This window comes from Pelodiscus sinensis, chromosome 21, assembly GCF_049634645.1.
Source record: "Pelodiscus sinensis isolate JC-2024 chromosome 21, ASM4963464v1, whole genome shotgun sequence".
Lineage (NCBI taxonomy): Eukaryota > Metazoa > Chordata > Testudines > Trionychidae > Pelodiscus > Pelodiscus sinensis.
The window spans coordinates 539,374-553,447 of record NC_134731.1 but is presented as its reverse complement, the minus strand read 5'-3'; the positions used below and the strand labels follow the sequence as shown (position 1 = coordinate 553,447).

At 58.2% G+C, this 14,074-nt stretch overlaps 1 protein-coding gene across 7 annotated transcripts in view; it reads right to left on the bottom strand.

The window, feature by feature from the left end:
• The window catches only part of SMG6 (SMG6 nonsense mediated mRNA decay factor), a 157,907-nt gene that overhangs the window by 59,044 nt on the left and 84,789 nt on the right, over positions 1 to 14,074 (bottom strand). For all 7 annotated transcript variants that reach the window (XM_075904436.1, XM_075904437.1, XM_075904441.1 and 4 more), the window contains 3 exons: positions 10,994 to 11,110; positions 10,322 to 10,481; positions 1,315 to 1,516 (listed from right to left, as the gene is read on the bottom strand). In XM_075904436.1, coding sequence (XP_075760551.1) covers positions 1,315 to 1,516; positions 10,322 to 10,481; positions 10,994 to 11,110 — 479 coding nt within the window. The remainder of the gene's footprint in view (positions 1 to 1,314; positions 1,517 to 10,321; positions 10,482 to 10,993; positions 11,111 to 14,074) is intronic.

Sequence of the window (14,074 nt, the reverse complement as noted above, 5' to 3'; positions counted from 1 at the left end):
TCCAGCCAGCTTACCAGGCCTGAATGTTTGCCATTTCTGCCATAGGTTGGATGCTAGGATTGGGATGCTGGGACTGCAGGTGCATGTGTCAGCCATCAGTGCTGAATACATGGCCAGAGACAGCTGGCTCCTCCCGCCCAACGTGGCCCAGAGGAAGCAAGCCCAGGCCACTCTGCAGGGCTGCCAACATAAGCCAGCTTCTCCACACAGTGGCTGCAGAGCTGCTATTTTAGACCGCAGGAACGAGGCCCTGAAGGTCCTTCCTGGGGCAAGGTGCTTCCAACACAGGGAAAGCGACTGTGTTCTTCTCTGCCCAGCGCAGCGTTACACGTGGCAGCGGGGAGGCAGGGAAGTGAAACAGAAATGAGCACCTTTCAGGTTCCCCTTCTCATGAGGGTCCCAGACTTCACAGCCAGTTCACAAGCAGGTCATGGAGAAGTGACACCTGGAAATGCACATCTGCAGCCAGTCCCCGCTCACCCACCTTTCTCACAGACTGCTCACAGTGGAGACTGGTCCCAGCAGCTCCACTTCTCTTCCTAGAGTCCTCTCTGCTCAGGAAAACACCACAACATCCTCCTGTGAGAGGGACAGCTCCAGCTCTGGGATGCTGCCTCAAAGGGCTCGCCCAGGCAACGCACCAAGGGAACCCTCCTCAGTCTGGCCCTGTCCCGAGGTCCCCACCCTCACCAGGAGTGCTCAGGGCTGGCACAGGCACCTTCTCAGCCACAGCTGGACAGAACGGAACCTGAGCCCCGCAGCGGCAAGGGAACTGGGTTCATTCTTCTAGAACCCAGCAGGCGAGGGAAGTTCAGGCTCGACTGGGCTTGCAGGGCAAAGAAAGGAACATGGAGAGCGGGCAGCAGGGAAAGCTCCATGTTCCTGAAAACCTTTTGTAGGGGAACACATGGCGTCTGCGCCTCTCTAGTCACCTATTTATCACTCTCCTCTTCAGAGGAGGAAAAAAACCCTGGCTGCTTTCCTAGCCCAGAGGTTTGTGGCCGGGGGAGGGGGAGGGTGCTTTGAGCATGATGCAAACCATTTGGAGTGGAGTGAGAGCACTGCCAACACAAGCTGCACTATTTAAACAAGTGAGGAAATGATCGTATATACAACATGCCAGCGAGCACACACACACACCAGAGGAAGTCGAGAGGGGTTTTCATGACACAGAGCTGGATGTCAGCGGCTAAAAGGTCGATATTTTCCCTTAACACCCTTCTCAATGACTTAATCGTGTTCCGTTTGCACAGAAAACTTCCCAAGAATACAAGTCTGGAGGAATCAAGGGGGGATGTTTGGCCTAGTGCTGACCTTGTCCGAGGTTTTCTCCACGTAGCAGGGCTCCTGGGGGGCGACCAGCAGGGGGACGAAGCCCGAAAGGAGCTGATCCTCTTCCAGGCTGAGCAGGGAAAGGTCATCATCGGGGTCTTTGTACAACGGCACCTCCGACTGATTCACCGTGGTCAGTATGTTACAGAAGTCAGCCAGTGTCGCCCACACGTCCACTGAGACCCTGGGAGAGTGAGGGGAAGAGAGATGAGCAATGCTGGCATGTTCTCTGCATCATTAGAGAAAGCATGAAGGAGGCGAGACGCATCCCAGGCACCAAGGAGCTCCCAACACACCCGTCAGGGCAGGAGTGCAGCAACATGGACTCCCAACGGCATAGAGGATTAACCTGCCCGTGACCCCAGCACTCGCTAGCACAAGCCCCTTACTCCTCCGCTATGGCCCAGGGAGCTGCCAGGACCCCTCCCTCCATTGCACAAGCCCAATCTGGTGGAGACGTGGGGAAGCACCTGGCGATGATGAAGATAACCCCGCTCGCTCCCTGCTACATCTGGGAAGGGGGAAGGTGGGCAGCCACAGCTCCAGCCCCTCCAAGAGCTAACGTTCCCAGGGCCCTGCCCGAGCCGGGTGGCCTGTCTCAAGTGCAGCCAGAGCCCTGCTTGCTCTCTGCCATACACAGGGTGCTGAGGCCACAGGAGGGCTTAGTCTTTAAGCGCCAGCCACCAGACATCACAGTTTCATTTCTGGTCACAGTTTCAACACTTTGGAGTGACCTGCAAAGCTGCCTGCGTGGTGTGTCACCTTCCTCCAGCCCCAGTGACATGAGGCGCCCAGGGTGTGAACACAGCTTCCGCAGCTGCCTGCAGCCTCTGTCCTCCTCTGAGGGCAGCTGGCCCAGTGCCTGGCGGGGCCTTGGGGCAGATAGGGGCACAGTCCCACTGCCACTTGTTAATGCTTTCACATTTCTTCTGGCGAGAGAAATGAGGTGATTTAGTGCAAGGCAGGGGAGGAGCAGGGAGATGGGGAAGGGAAAGCAGCAGCTGAGGGCTTCTGGGGACCTCCCATGCCTTCGGGTCCCTGACAGTAGCCTTGTGCTGTGCCTGTCTGTGCCTTCTGGATGAGCGATGAGGCACAGGGCAGAGACCACTGCCAAGGGGAATGTGACTAGCTCCACAGGCAGAGGCAGCCAAGGGGCTGGAGCAGGCCCCCTGCTCTGTGAACTGCTCCAGGTGGACAGTCTGCACTCATTTATTTACGGCAATCAATGTACCAGGAAAGTGCACTGAAATGAAACATCTTGTTTTCAAGAGCGTCCTGGGAGCCGGGCGGAATGAGCTGCCATTAATCAAAGCTCGGCACATAATCAGCACACATGTAACACAGAGTCGCCCACGTCCCTGGGCCGGCCCCGGCAAACACACTGCAGAGGAGAAGAGGGCCTTCAAGCCCTCTGTGCAGACACCAGGAGCTGGGCTCATTCATAAAGCTCCATCACTTGGCTTGGCCAGGTCTGGCTGTCAGAATTGTTTAAATATGGAAAAAAATAAACAGTTGCAACACGTTTTTTGGAGGGATCTGTCCGAGGCCCTTTGTGATGTAATGGGAAATGCTGCATTTGTGCTACCAGCTGGAAAATAAACAGGGCTGTGAGGGTTAAAAGGAACTGAACTTTCCATGACCCCATCTGCAAAGAAAAGAAGAGGAGGAACGACCCACTGCCCCACAGTGCTGATAGTTTATCCTTTGGCCCAGGCTGCAGAGACAAGCACCGGATGTGACAGGGTGGCTCTGGGCCACCTCCAGCGTGAGCTCTGCCCATGGGAGACACGCAGGGGCTGAGAGGGGACGTCACTTTGCTGCGCGAGTTGGTCACATTGCGGTCGTGGTCCTCAGAGCAGGAGGGGCACAAGCACAGGGCAGGCTGCCTTCCCAATAGGTGGGGGACGTGGCTGCCACAGGGTGCCGGGGGAGTGAGGTGGTGGCTGGGACAGGGCTGACAGTGCTGGCGGCAGAGCTCTATGGCCGAGGAGCGCCACGGTCACACAACGGCTCGTGGCAAGGGGCTCTTCTGGTGGGGTGAGGGAGATGGAGGCATATTACCACACTTCAGAAACAGTGTCTTGATGTGACACCCATGGCCTTTGCCCTCCGAAAGGTGCAGTGACCAACCCTGTCACCAGGCCACACAAACGTGTCCCTAATTCACATTTCTGCATTTGAGACCCCTCTCCATTCTCTCAAGTGCCAAAGCCGGGCGTTCTCCTCCAGCAGGCATGGCAGCTTGGACAGCAGCCCTCCTCCGCAGACACTAGTGCTCTAGCCCCACCAACAAAGAGTTTACCCTTGCAGCCCCGTCTCCAGCCCCTCCACTGGGCACGGGGTGCTGCTGCTGCTCTGCAGCACCCTCCGAGCTCTCCACAACCTGGCAACGGCTCAGCAGACCCACCCTATCCATCGTATAGGTCAGATTTCCACCTTACGGTCCCCTCAATCCAAATTACATCAGGCCGATTTTGTCCTGAGCTATTCAGAGCAGGCGATTGGCTGCAGCCCTGAGGTGGGAAGTATCTCTGTGAGCTTGGGTCCTGGGCAATAAGGATGGAACTTCTCTTTGCTGTTTTTGCCTTGATTTCCTTCTGTGAAAGATGGGCACTTAGCTGGGAGTGCATCTGACAGAATCGTGTGCAGCAGCCTCCTTTCTGCATGTCACTGCAGGACCGGGGAGTTCTCCAAGCTCCACACACCAAGCACCAGGTCCAGGTGATGGCCAAAGCCTCAAGAAGCTCACTGCCTGAACCCTTAGCAGACTGCCCTGCGGGGAGATGCTGGAGAGCCACATGATCCTCAGGAACCTGGCCATACGCTTTCTGCGTCAGCTCGCAGTGGCAGTTCTAGGTTTGGCTGGCGTCGATCACTTGATTAGCTCGCTGTCATTCAGGGATTCCTGTGCACAGTCTCCGAGATCCAGCCACCCGCACGTGCTGTACCTACAGTGTCTGAGTGGCAAGAGGCCCCTTTGGGGAGGGCTCTGCGGAACTGCTGAGCACACAGATCCCGGGCAAGCAGAAGGAAGCCCGGGGTCTCTGCTCACAAGTGGGGCTCATTCTCTTCTCCACTGGCGTGCAGATAGGGACACGCAAAGGGCTGGCTCACGTTCTGCTGTCTCAGAAGCCAGGCGACGATACCTGTCTGTGGGAGGGAAGCCAGGCGCCAGGATGCAGCCCAGCCGGGGACGGAGGGGACACAGCTTGTGTGCATGGAGGAGGGCAAGCAGGGCCACAGGCCAGCACCCTGAAGACAGAGCAGGACAGGAGAGGGCAGCTCTTGCTAACAAGCCCAACATCACTGGACCTCCCGGACAGGGCCGGAGCTATGCAGTGTTTTCACAGACGCCACCATCTCCACAGGGGCAGCCGGCAAGTACCACGACCCCATGTTCCAAGCCGGGGCGGCGTCCGTTTCCTCGTCAGACCAGCTTGTTCCAACGCCCTGGAGAGCAGTGGGTGAAAGCCTGCCCTGTGACCCCAAGCCGCGGTGCAGATGGCAAATGCCTTGGGCCTCTTCTCCTGAGGTGTGCAGAGCAGGCAAGCAAGTCCCAGAGAAGGCAGCCAACGCAGGAGGCTGAAGCACTCAATCCAGGAACACCAGGCTCTCCACATTTGTCCTTGCCACCCCACCAGGCTTCCCCCTTACCCCCAAGCCCCATTCCAGCCCGGGGGAAGCAAGCATAAAAGCAGTTCTTGTAGGCATGGAAAGTGTGAGCTCACCCCTACGAGCCACTCTCCCACCCTGCCCCTAATGTCACACAGAGGACTCTGAAGGGCCCTTGCCGTCACACAGGGGATGGCCACTTCCCCTGGCTCTCAAGCGGATAGCCACAGCCAGGGACTCGTGGAAATGTAGTCTGGAAAGAGCAGATACACCCCAGGGCTAGATTCCCAGGGGTTATGGGCAGCAGGCCCCTTCTGATCAACCAGTCTGGCCTCTGGCAGATCCCAAGCTAGAGGAGCCCCAGCACATGTGCCCAGCTTGAGCCAGTAAGGCCAGAAGGCACCATCCTGATCACTGTGTCCGCTCTCCAGCACACTGCAGACCACAGAGCCTCACCTGCCTGGAGAACTTCCCTCTCAGCTCCAGGGGAGCCCTGAGCCCCTCCCTCAACTCTGTCAGTCAGAAAATCCAACTGATGCTTCTTAACTCTCTCCACTGAGCCCATTTCCCAGTGAGGAGACATGACCCTGGCGCCCCCGGGCACTGTAGTGAAGCTGCAGAGAGAGCCCAGCTGGGGTCAGACAATCCCCTCTAGACCCAGCCTCCTCCCACCGACACCAGTACTTTCCCCATCCCACACAACACGCTGACTTCTGGCACCATTCCTATTTCCTCCCTTGTCACCTTAAGCATCCTGTAGCCCAGAGACCCCACCGACCCCCAGCTCTTATCTTTGCTTTCTCAGCAAAGACACAGGAGTCACCACTAGCCACAACATGGCCCAGCTCTCTGCAGCCACCGGCTTCCCCCTCTCCCCCTTTGCCTTGATCTCGAGGCAGCTACGGACACTGTAAAGCATTCCCGCCACAGGGACTGGCCTGCGCAGCTGCAATGCAATCCCTCGTAACCCCCACCAGCCTGCCTGGGGCTGTGCCCTCGGGGAGCGGCAGCAGCTTAGCAGGCCTGTGGGACGAGGGCTCTTCTGGCTCCTCTCAAGTGGGCGTGTGGGTGTAACTGACTAGCTGGTTTCAAGGTACCACAGTAAATGGCCGCATGCAGCCTATAGCAAGCTCAGCCCAGCAGGAAAGCTGCCCCTGTGCCACAGCGCGTAGCCCGGGGCTTCTCCACTGAGCAGCACCCTGCAGGACAAGAGCTCACCAGGCTGATGGGGCGCAGATCTTGGCAAGCACAGGGCACCCGAGCTCTCTCCTGCCCCATTCTCAGCTTCCTCAGCCACTAACTCAAGGGCAGGAGCAGCTTCCAGCCCTGGCTCCCCCACCTGCCTTCTCCACTCACGCCTCCCCTCCAACTCCTGGGCCTGCAGCTCTCACACCCAAACTCTCCTCCTCGGCCTGCAAGTCTGCCTCTGGCCACCATCACGTGCCTCAGTTTCCACTTTCCTTTGCCTGCATCTCGCCCACCCTGCCCCGCCCAGCCATTCTCTGCAAGGAGCTTGGGGGCAGTTTGTGTCAGGTGCTGCTTGGGGGCTATTGCCTTGCACAACCTACTCTGGTACCACTGGGCGGGGCAGGAGCAAGCACACAGCCTGTCTGGGCAGTGACACGCCCTCCCTTCAGCCTGAGTGAGTCACTCTTCATTCACCAAGCCCTCTAGGAAAGGGAGTCCCCAGATGGCTGGAATCTATGATGCAGCTGTGCCACGGCCTGGCTGCTACCCAGGGACTGTGCCACAACATGGAAGCCATGGAAGGCACTTCCCCAGATAGGTGGAGGAGAAGGAACGTCAGCCATGTTCCACCTCCCAAAGAGGGCTGAATGTTGCCTGTAGCTTCCCCATAACCACTGTGGTCAGCCTCTTCTGGCTGGGGGCCACTCCAAGCCACCTAGAAGCAGGAGTGTGGGTGCAGTCCATCATTCCTAACATGCAGGGCCTCCAATCCCGTCTGGGCTGGAGAGGCAGAGTCTGCTCCCGAGTACTTGTCAGGGAGAGTCCCCATGCCATGTGTTGGAGCAGAGCACAGCATTTACCTTTCACACCTTCTCCTCCCACTCTGTCCTGCAGGGAAAGCGGCAGGCTGAGGAATTTGGGGTTTTTTATTATAAGGACTCAACTCCAGCAGTGTGATAAATGCAGCTGAGCTACAATTAGGAAGATATATAGCATCAGAATGTGAAGGTCTGGGCAACGTGGTGAAACGCGGGCTCTCCAGAGCCCCAGCTATGTTTCCCATTATGTAACCCTGGTCATGGGCAGCCAGCCAGACTCCAAATGAAAAAGAGACTCTGGCTTGGCACTGGTTCTATTTTCCTATCCTCATTCGGGGTCAGTGCAGTGTCATACAGCTGCAGAGAGAACTCCGGGGATTAAACCTGGGAAAGACTCCAAGACCAGGACCCGGGTTCAAGTACCAGCTGAAAGCAATAAACCAACTGCCACAGCTGGGCTGAGTTTAGACGTTCTCAAAGTCCCCTGACACGGTCCCTTACGGAGGACTACCAGTCACCAATGGGAGCATACAGCATGAGCAGGGACCTTGGCATGAGGCGGCCCACTGGCCTAGACCCCAGGCTCCAGAACAAGCCTTGACAAGATGCCTCACCAGTCCTAGCCCACCCTGTTGAGCTGGGATGGGCCACTGCGCTGCACACGATACTCGGCCTCACCCCAGGACAAGCTGCTGCCTGGGCCGGGCCTGGCCGTGGCCTCAGGATGAGCCCCAGCTCCAGCCTCAGGAGATGCCTCTGTGCTGGTGCTGAGCCTGGGCTTTGTGCCGCCTCGGAGATCTGCTGGATCCCCAGCTGCTCCCACACTTCAATGCCCCTTCAGTCCCTCTGCTCTGCTCCCAGCCCCAGAGGCAGCCCTGAAGGGAATGGAGAAGGGAGCGAGGAGGGAGAAGCGCATGCCAGGGAGGGAGCTCACAGCAGTAGGGAGCATGGAGTTTGGAACATGGCACCTCCTCGCTGCCCCGCCCCAAGAGTCAAGCTCTGCACTTGGCACTTATACTCACCCTACCCTGGCCCAGGATTCCCTTTCAGAACATCTGATCTCTCCTGGCTAGCAACAGCCCCAGAGCCAGAGCGCAGGCCTGCGGCAGTACAAGCACGAACGCTGAGCTCTCGTCTGGCCTACACGGGGGACCCGCTGAGACTGGGCAAGGGAAGGGCAGGGCTGAGCTGGCTGTCCTGCCTGGAGAGCCACTGCTCCATTTCTCAAGGGCTCATGTCACTGTGCGGTCATGGGCTCCTTCACATGGAGGTACGCCAGCGTGGTGGGGACCAGGCAAAGATCTCTTACCCCAGGCTGGATCCAGCCTGCCAAGCGGGTGGATCTGGCCCGCGGAGGCCCTGCCGCTCCCTGGCCAATCAGGGGGTGGGGGTGGGGGAAGCTCGTGAAGTTTCCTCCGCCCAGCCAGGAGCGCACAGCACTTTGAGGTGATGTGCACCCTTGGCAGGGCAGGAGGAGGCTTCGCATGCCCCCCCCAACCCCAAGCCCTGATTGGCCTGGGGGCGGGAGAAGCGCACAAAGTTTCCTCTGCCCTACCAGGGTGGGAGGAGGCTTTGCATGCTCCCCCGCCTCCAGGCTCTGATTGGCTTGGGGGTGGAGGAGCACAGGAAGTGTCTTCCCACCGCCAGAGGCATGGGTGCTTAGTGGGAAGCGAGGGGGGCAAAGGGGCTCCCCCACCCCCAGACCAATCATGGTCTAGGGGTGGGGAAGCCTGAAGCATCCTGGCCCCGCCCCTTCCAGTGGGACCCGCGGCCTCTTCAAAAAATGTTTTAAGTGGCCCCCAGCAAAAAATGATTGCCCACCCCGTCTCAGACTAAAAGAACTTCTTGTACCCAAAATAAGCCAGAGAAATGCCTTGAAAACTACAGCTCAGCACCTCCACAGGGGCCCATCCGCCAGCAGGCAAGGGGCAAGGCCAGGCGGTAGGCACTGCACAGAAGGGATGTGAGCAGGCCAGGCACCGCATGAAGACAGCAAGACAGAGAGTGCGGTTGGGCCTTCACCAAATGGTGGAGCTCATCCGTTCCCCACTCCTGGGCAGAGCAGGAGTTCCAAGTCCATTATGGCCCAGCCTCCCACAGCTCCTTGGCACTTGGTGGAACCATGGGCCACAGTCTCTGACAGGAGCTGGGTTGTAACCTTCACCTTCTCTGGTCCTGGGGGAACCTGCACCTGGTCCTAGCCCCATCAGGGAACAGCTGGAGCAGATCTCAGGCTGCACCCGACCTAGGGAGGAGATGGCTCCTCCCCAGGCTGCATGAGCCCAATCAGAAATTCCATCTCGAACAAGCCCGTTGCTGACAGCACAGCAGCTCCCTGCAGAGGCAGCGCAAAGCGGGCCCCGGATTGGTGCGAGCGCGTCCCGTGACAGCTCCGAGTTTGAGTTCCTGCCCAAAGATGGGCAGCAGTTCACATGAGCAGGCAACGGTCCCACATCGAGCAGCCGACAAACAGAAAACAGACTCCATCTCCACAAAATGAGGCCCAGCACTTCCTGTGTGAGATTTCCATTTCCTCAGCCAAATGAAAAAGAACTGGAATGGAGGCAATAAAACAGGAGAGTGGGACTGGACCTGACGCATCGGAGCAGGGAGCCATTAATGGTTAAGCCACTTCGCTGGATTACTCTAAATGTGCTTTCACATCGCCCTTGGTTCTGGCTCCTTTGGATTAACAAGACGACGTGATTTCAGGCCCTGGATCCAGAGCACCAGAGGCAGATGGAAAATCCTGCGGGAAGCAGTCACGGAGCATGCTCAGATGCTGCTTCGCATACTCCATACTTGGCCTCTTCACATGATTCTCTGTCCAAAAATATGCAAATTGCCTAGTCTGCATTATGGACTAATGGCCTGGAATCAGCCAGTTTAGCAAATTAACCCTTTGTGAAAGCGGGAGGAAATGGCTTTCAAAGCAGAGAAGGGGGTTACAGGCACAGCCAGGTTGCTCCAGGCCTGACCCAGCCTGAATGGAGTTTGCCCAGCTCCTTCTCTCAGACGCACTGAGCTGGGAGTGGACAGAGCTGGCTGGTTGGCAAAGGGCCCAGGGAGATAAACCCCAGGAAATGTAAGTTAGAAATCCAGCCCACCCTTCCCTGACACACTAGAGAGAGAAGGGGAGCCAGTCACAAGGGTTAACACTGTGCCCTTTGGATACCTGAGCCACCCAGGCCCCACTTCCAGTAGCCAGGTGTCACTGCTAGGGAAGACCTCACACCCTTCTCCATGCACAGGGCACGGCCACACCCCCTGCCCAGCAAGGGCAGTGATGCTGGGGAGCAAGGGAACGAGAGGCACCAGCAAGACGCCCCCAAAGGCGGGCACACGCTGGACGTGCAGAAGAGCTCACATACTGTGTGGGCAGCTCCAGGGAGGTGGGAGGGGGGTTCCAGGTGTCCGAGTGGCCGAGCATCCAGTCTGACCAGATTTTCACGCTGGGGAGCAGCTCCTTCAGATCCTGGGGCAAGGCGGAGACCTTGAGATCCTCCTCCTGCCCTGCTTCCTGGGGCCTCACTGCAGGGACAAAAAGAAAAGCTGGGCCAGGCCTGCTGCAGTCCCCCTTGCTGGGGAGGCCTGCAGGGTCCCTCCGCACACATGCAAAAGCTACTGAGTGCCTGATTGGAGGGGCGCAAAGTGCACTGCGCCCCCAGGTGCAGTCACGGGCCAAGGGAAGGGTGGGATGCAGCCTTACACAGAGCGGTCGCAACCTGCTCAAGGCCACACAGCAAGACAATGGCAGAGCCAGGAGTCCTGACTTCCAGGAACTGCCTGAGGCACCAGGAAGCCTGTCACGTGTCAGACTGAGGTCGCACACGGCAGGCTCTCCTGCTTGGGCAGCCCCATGTGCAAGTCCTGGCACTGCTTGGACTCAAGGGAGAGACCCCGGGGGAGAGGGAGGAATGGTCAGGAAATGGCCGCAAGAGCTGGTGTGTGATGGAGAAGGAGGCAACAGGCCTGGGAAAGGGGGCTGGGCTAGGGCAGGGTGCACACAGGTGTCGCCCCAGGCAGCGCAGACAGCCCCTTACCTCGGGCGGACTCCTGCAGCAGCCCGGTGCAGCGCCTCACCAGCTGGGCGAACATGCAGAGGCCCAGTGCCGTGGCCTGCTCCTGGAGCACCGAGCGGCAGTCCTCCGAGAGGCACTCTGCGGAGACAAGCAGAGAACAGCAGCTCATGGTGAGGACAGCAGGCCAGAAATGCACCCTTCCCCCGAACCCCACCTGAGAGATAAAGGACAGTCTGGCACTGCCAGCCTCGCGCAGGGGCTGAGGGAAAGGCCAAGCACTCGGCATGCGTCTTCCTCCCCAGTCAGCCCCCCACCCCAGCAGTAGAGGAGGAATCAGCATGGCCTCCAACAGGGAAGTGGCGAGGCGGAGACCCCAAGCTCCTGGCAGCCACTGGGCACCACAAAGCATGCAGAAGCCAGTGGCATAGCGAGGGGGGCAGCTGCCCCTGGGGGTCATGCTAGGGGGCGCCGGGCTGCGGGGGGGCGCACAGCCCCATGCGGCGAGCTCAGCGCTGGCGGGCCATTTGCTCCCTGCAGACAAGCCACCGAGGCAGGGCCGGGCGGCAGGAGTGGGCACTTCAAAAGCCTGTCTAGGAGCCGCAGCCGGTGGAGCAGAGGCTGGATCCCCCCGACTCCCCGTGCCCATCAGGTGTGTGGTTTGGAGTGGGACGGCGAGTCTGTGCGCCAAGAAAAGCAGAGTGTCCCGGAGCCCCAGCCCCCTATGGGCAGGCGCTGCCCTCGCCACTCAAAGGAGCGGGACTGAGCGGATCCGCCAGACCCTGCGCTGCTCGCGAACAGCAAGTGCAGGCCTGGGCCAGGGACCCCGGCTCCAGCCGGCACAGGGGGAGACAGCCCGCGAAGTGCTGCCCGCCCCCTGGGACTAGTTCCTCCAGGACCCGGAGCCGCCGCCAGGCTGCAGAGCCCCTCCAGGCACCCAACTGCACCAAGTGCTGCTGCTCCTGGGATGGCTGCACTAGGGCCCCGGCGCAAATGACTGGGGGGCGCAGAACACCCTGGCTCCACACTGCCAGAGCCAGCACACCTAAGCCAGCCCTCAGACTCCTGCTGTCTCCTGTGAATGGGGGGACTCCCCGGGGGCTAAAGGCGCCGTTGGCTGCACGTCTGACCCCATCCCTGCAGGCGTGTTCCCCTCAAGCGCTGAAGACGGGGTCCCTGTCAAGAGGACTGGATGGAAGCGGTTACTCAAGTAAATGCCACAACCCTTCCCAACAGAGAAGAGCAAATCCCACCCCCCCAGGCAGAAGCCACTTCTGAGGCCGAGAGTGGCAGAGACCTGGCTAAGCCAGATGCTGCCCCATGCTCCAGGCTGGTCAGTCATGGCAGGGGGCACCGGGGGAACAGGCACTTCGTCCGAGGACGGTCATGAAGCACTATTTCTCTGCTCCTTTTTGTGGCTTCACCCCGGGAGAGTGCGGAGAGGAACCCGACCATGAAGCTGTCAGGTGGGGACCAAGCTCAGCAGCAGGGAGGTGAAGCCCTGCCCACAGGAAGAAGGGAGCAGGATGTATGGCTCCATGTTTAAGGCCAGGCTAGTCATGCTGCAATAGCCCCTCTGCCTTGGCACACCACTGGCTCACTCAGCCCCATCTGCACAGCCCACCTGCCTCAGTGCACCAAGGAAGAGTGTGATGCAAAGAGCCACGGAAGAACCTGGCTATCACAACAGTGAACAGAGATGCCAGGCAGTGCCCATGCCAACTGTCAGCCACAGCAGATGGGCCCAGCAGCTAAGAGACTTCTCTCCCCATGGATATAGACATGTTCTCTATGACTGGGGTTTCTCGGTGCCACTGCAATGCAACTATCTAGCTAGCTAGCAAGCCATGCATAATAATGCACCAGAAAGAGACGAGCCTCTAAGCTGAACTTCCAAAGTCATGGCAGGCTGCAGATCTCAGCTAGGAGCAAGAGCCTTAACCCACTTGCAGGGATCAAGGAAAGGCTGGGCAGGGGAGGCCACAGACTCTGTGGATTTTCAGAAGGGACAAAATTATTTCAAAGAGGTGGGAAGAGGGATAAGAAAAATCAAGCAAAAGAGGAAAAATTGAGAGGCAGGCCTGAACTAAGTAGCTGCTATGGAGTTCAGTAGCGGAATGGGAGACCAGTCAGTAGAAGTGAAGTAGGGGTGCTTGTATCTGCGAGGCTGTGCTGATCCCCCTCCTGCCCCCCCCCTTGGAACTGCAGGGGGTGCCAACTTTCAGAGGGATCATAAAATCTGAGGGTGTGACATGGGTTGCCAGATGGTTTCAACAAAAATACTGGACACACTTGATATGACATCACAATCGACATTCCATCTGATTTAGAACATACCGGCCAGTTCTATTGTCTCCATTTGCTTCTCGAACAGAAAGCTCAACTACTGAACTGTCCGGTTCAAAACCGGACACCTGGCAACCCCAGGTGTGTACCCTCTGAGTCCCTAAAGCTCACTCTCATGAACCCTTTCCCACAGTAAGAGCAAGAGCCCCAGTCTCTTGGCCATGTCCAGATCAAGAAACTGCATTCTGCTTCCCTGGAAGTCAGTACAGGCAGTCCCCGGGTTACATGGATCCGACTTACATCGGATCCCTACTTACAAACGGGGTGAGGCAACCCCGCACTAGCTGCTTCCCCCCAGCAGACCAGGGAGACGCGGAGTGGCTTTTCTCAGCAGACACCTCAGCTTGAGAATAAAGGACTGAGGGAAGTGAGATGTGGGAGAATAAAACTGAGCTCTGGAGAAATGTTTGGCTAGAGTTTCCCCTACAATATGTACCAGTTCCGACTTACATACAAATTCAACTTAAGAACAAACCTACAGTCCCTATCTTGTATGTAACCCGGGGACTGCCTGTACATTAAAGACAAAGGAAATTACCCTTGGAAAAGCTCTGGGCATCACCGCACACAGCCCTCAAGATGGTATTTCTCAGACAGTGCCCTCAGGGCTCTGGTCCCTCGAGTTTGATTTACACTCCCGCCACACATGCACCTCACCCAGTACTGCAGTAACTCCCCCTCGAATGCAGGTCCAACTCCTGTCCTATTCTGGAAACAAACCCTGGGCCAGCCACAGCTAGTTTCACAGTGCATGAGATT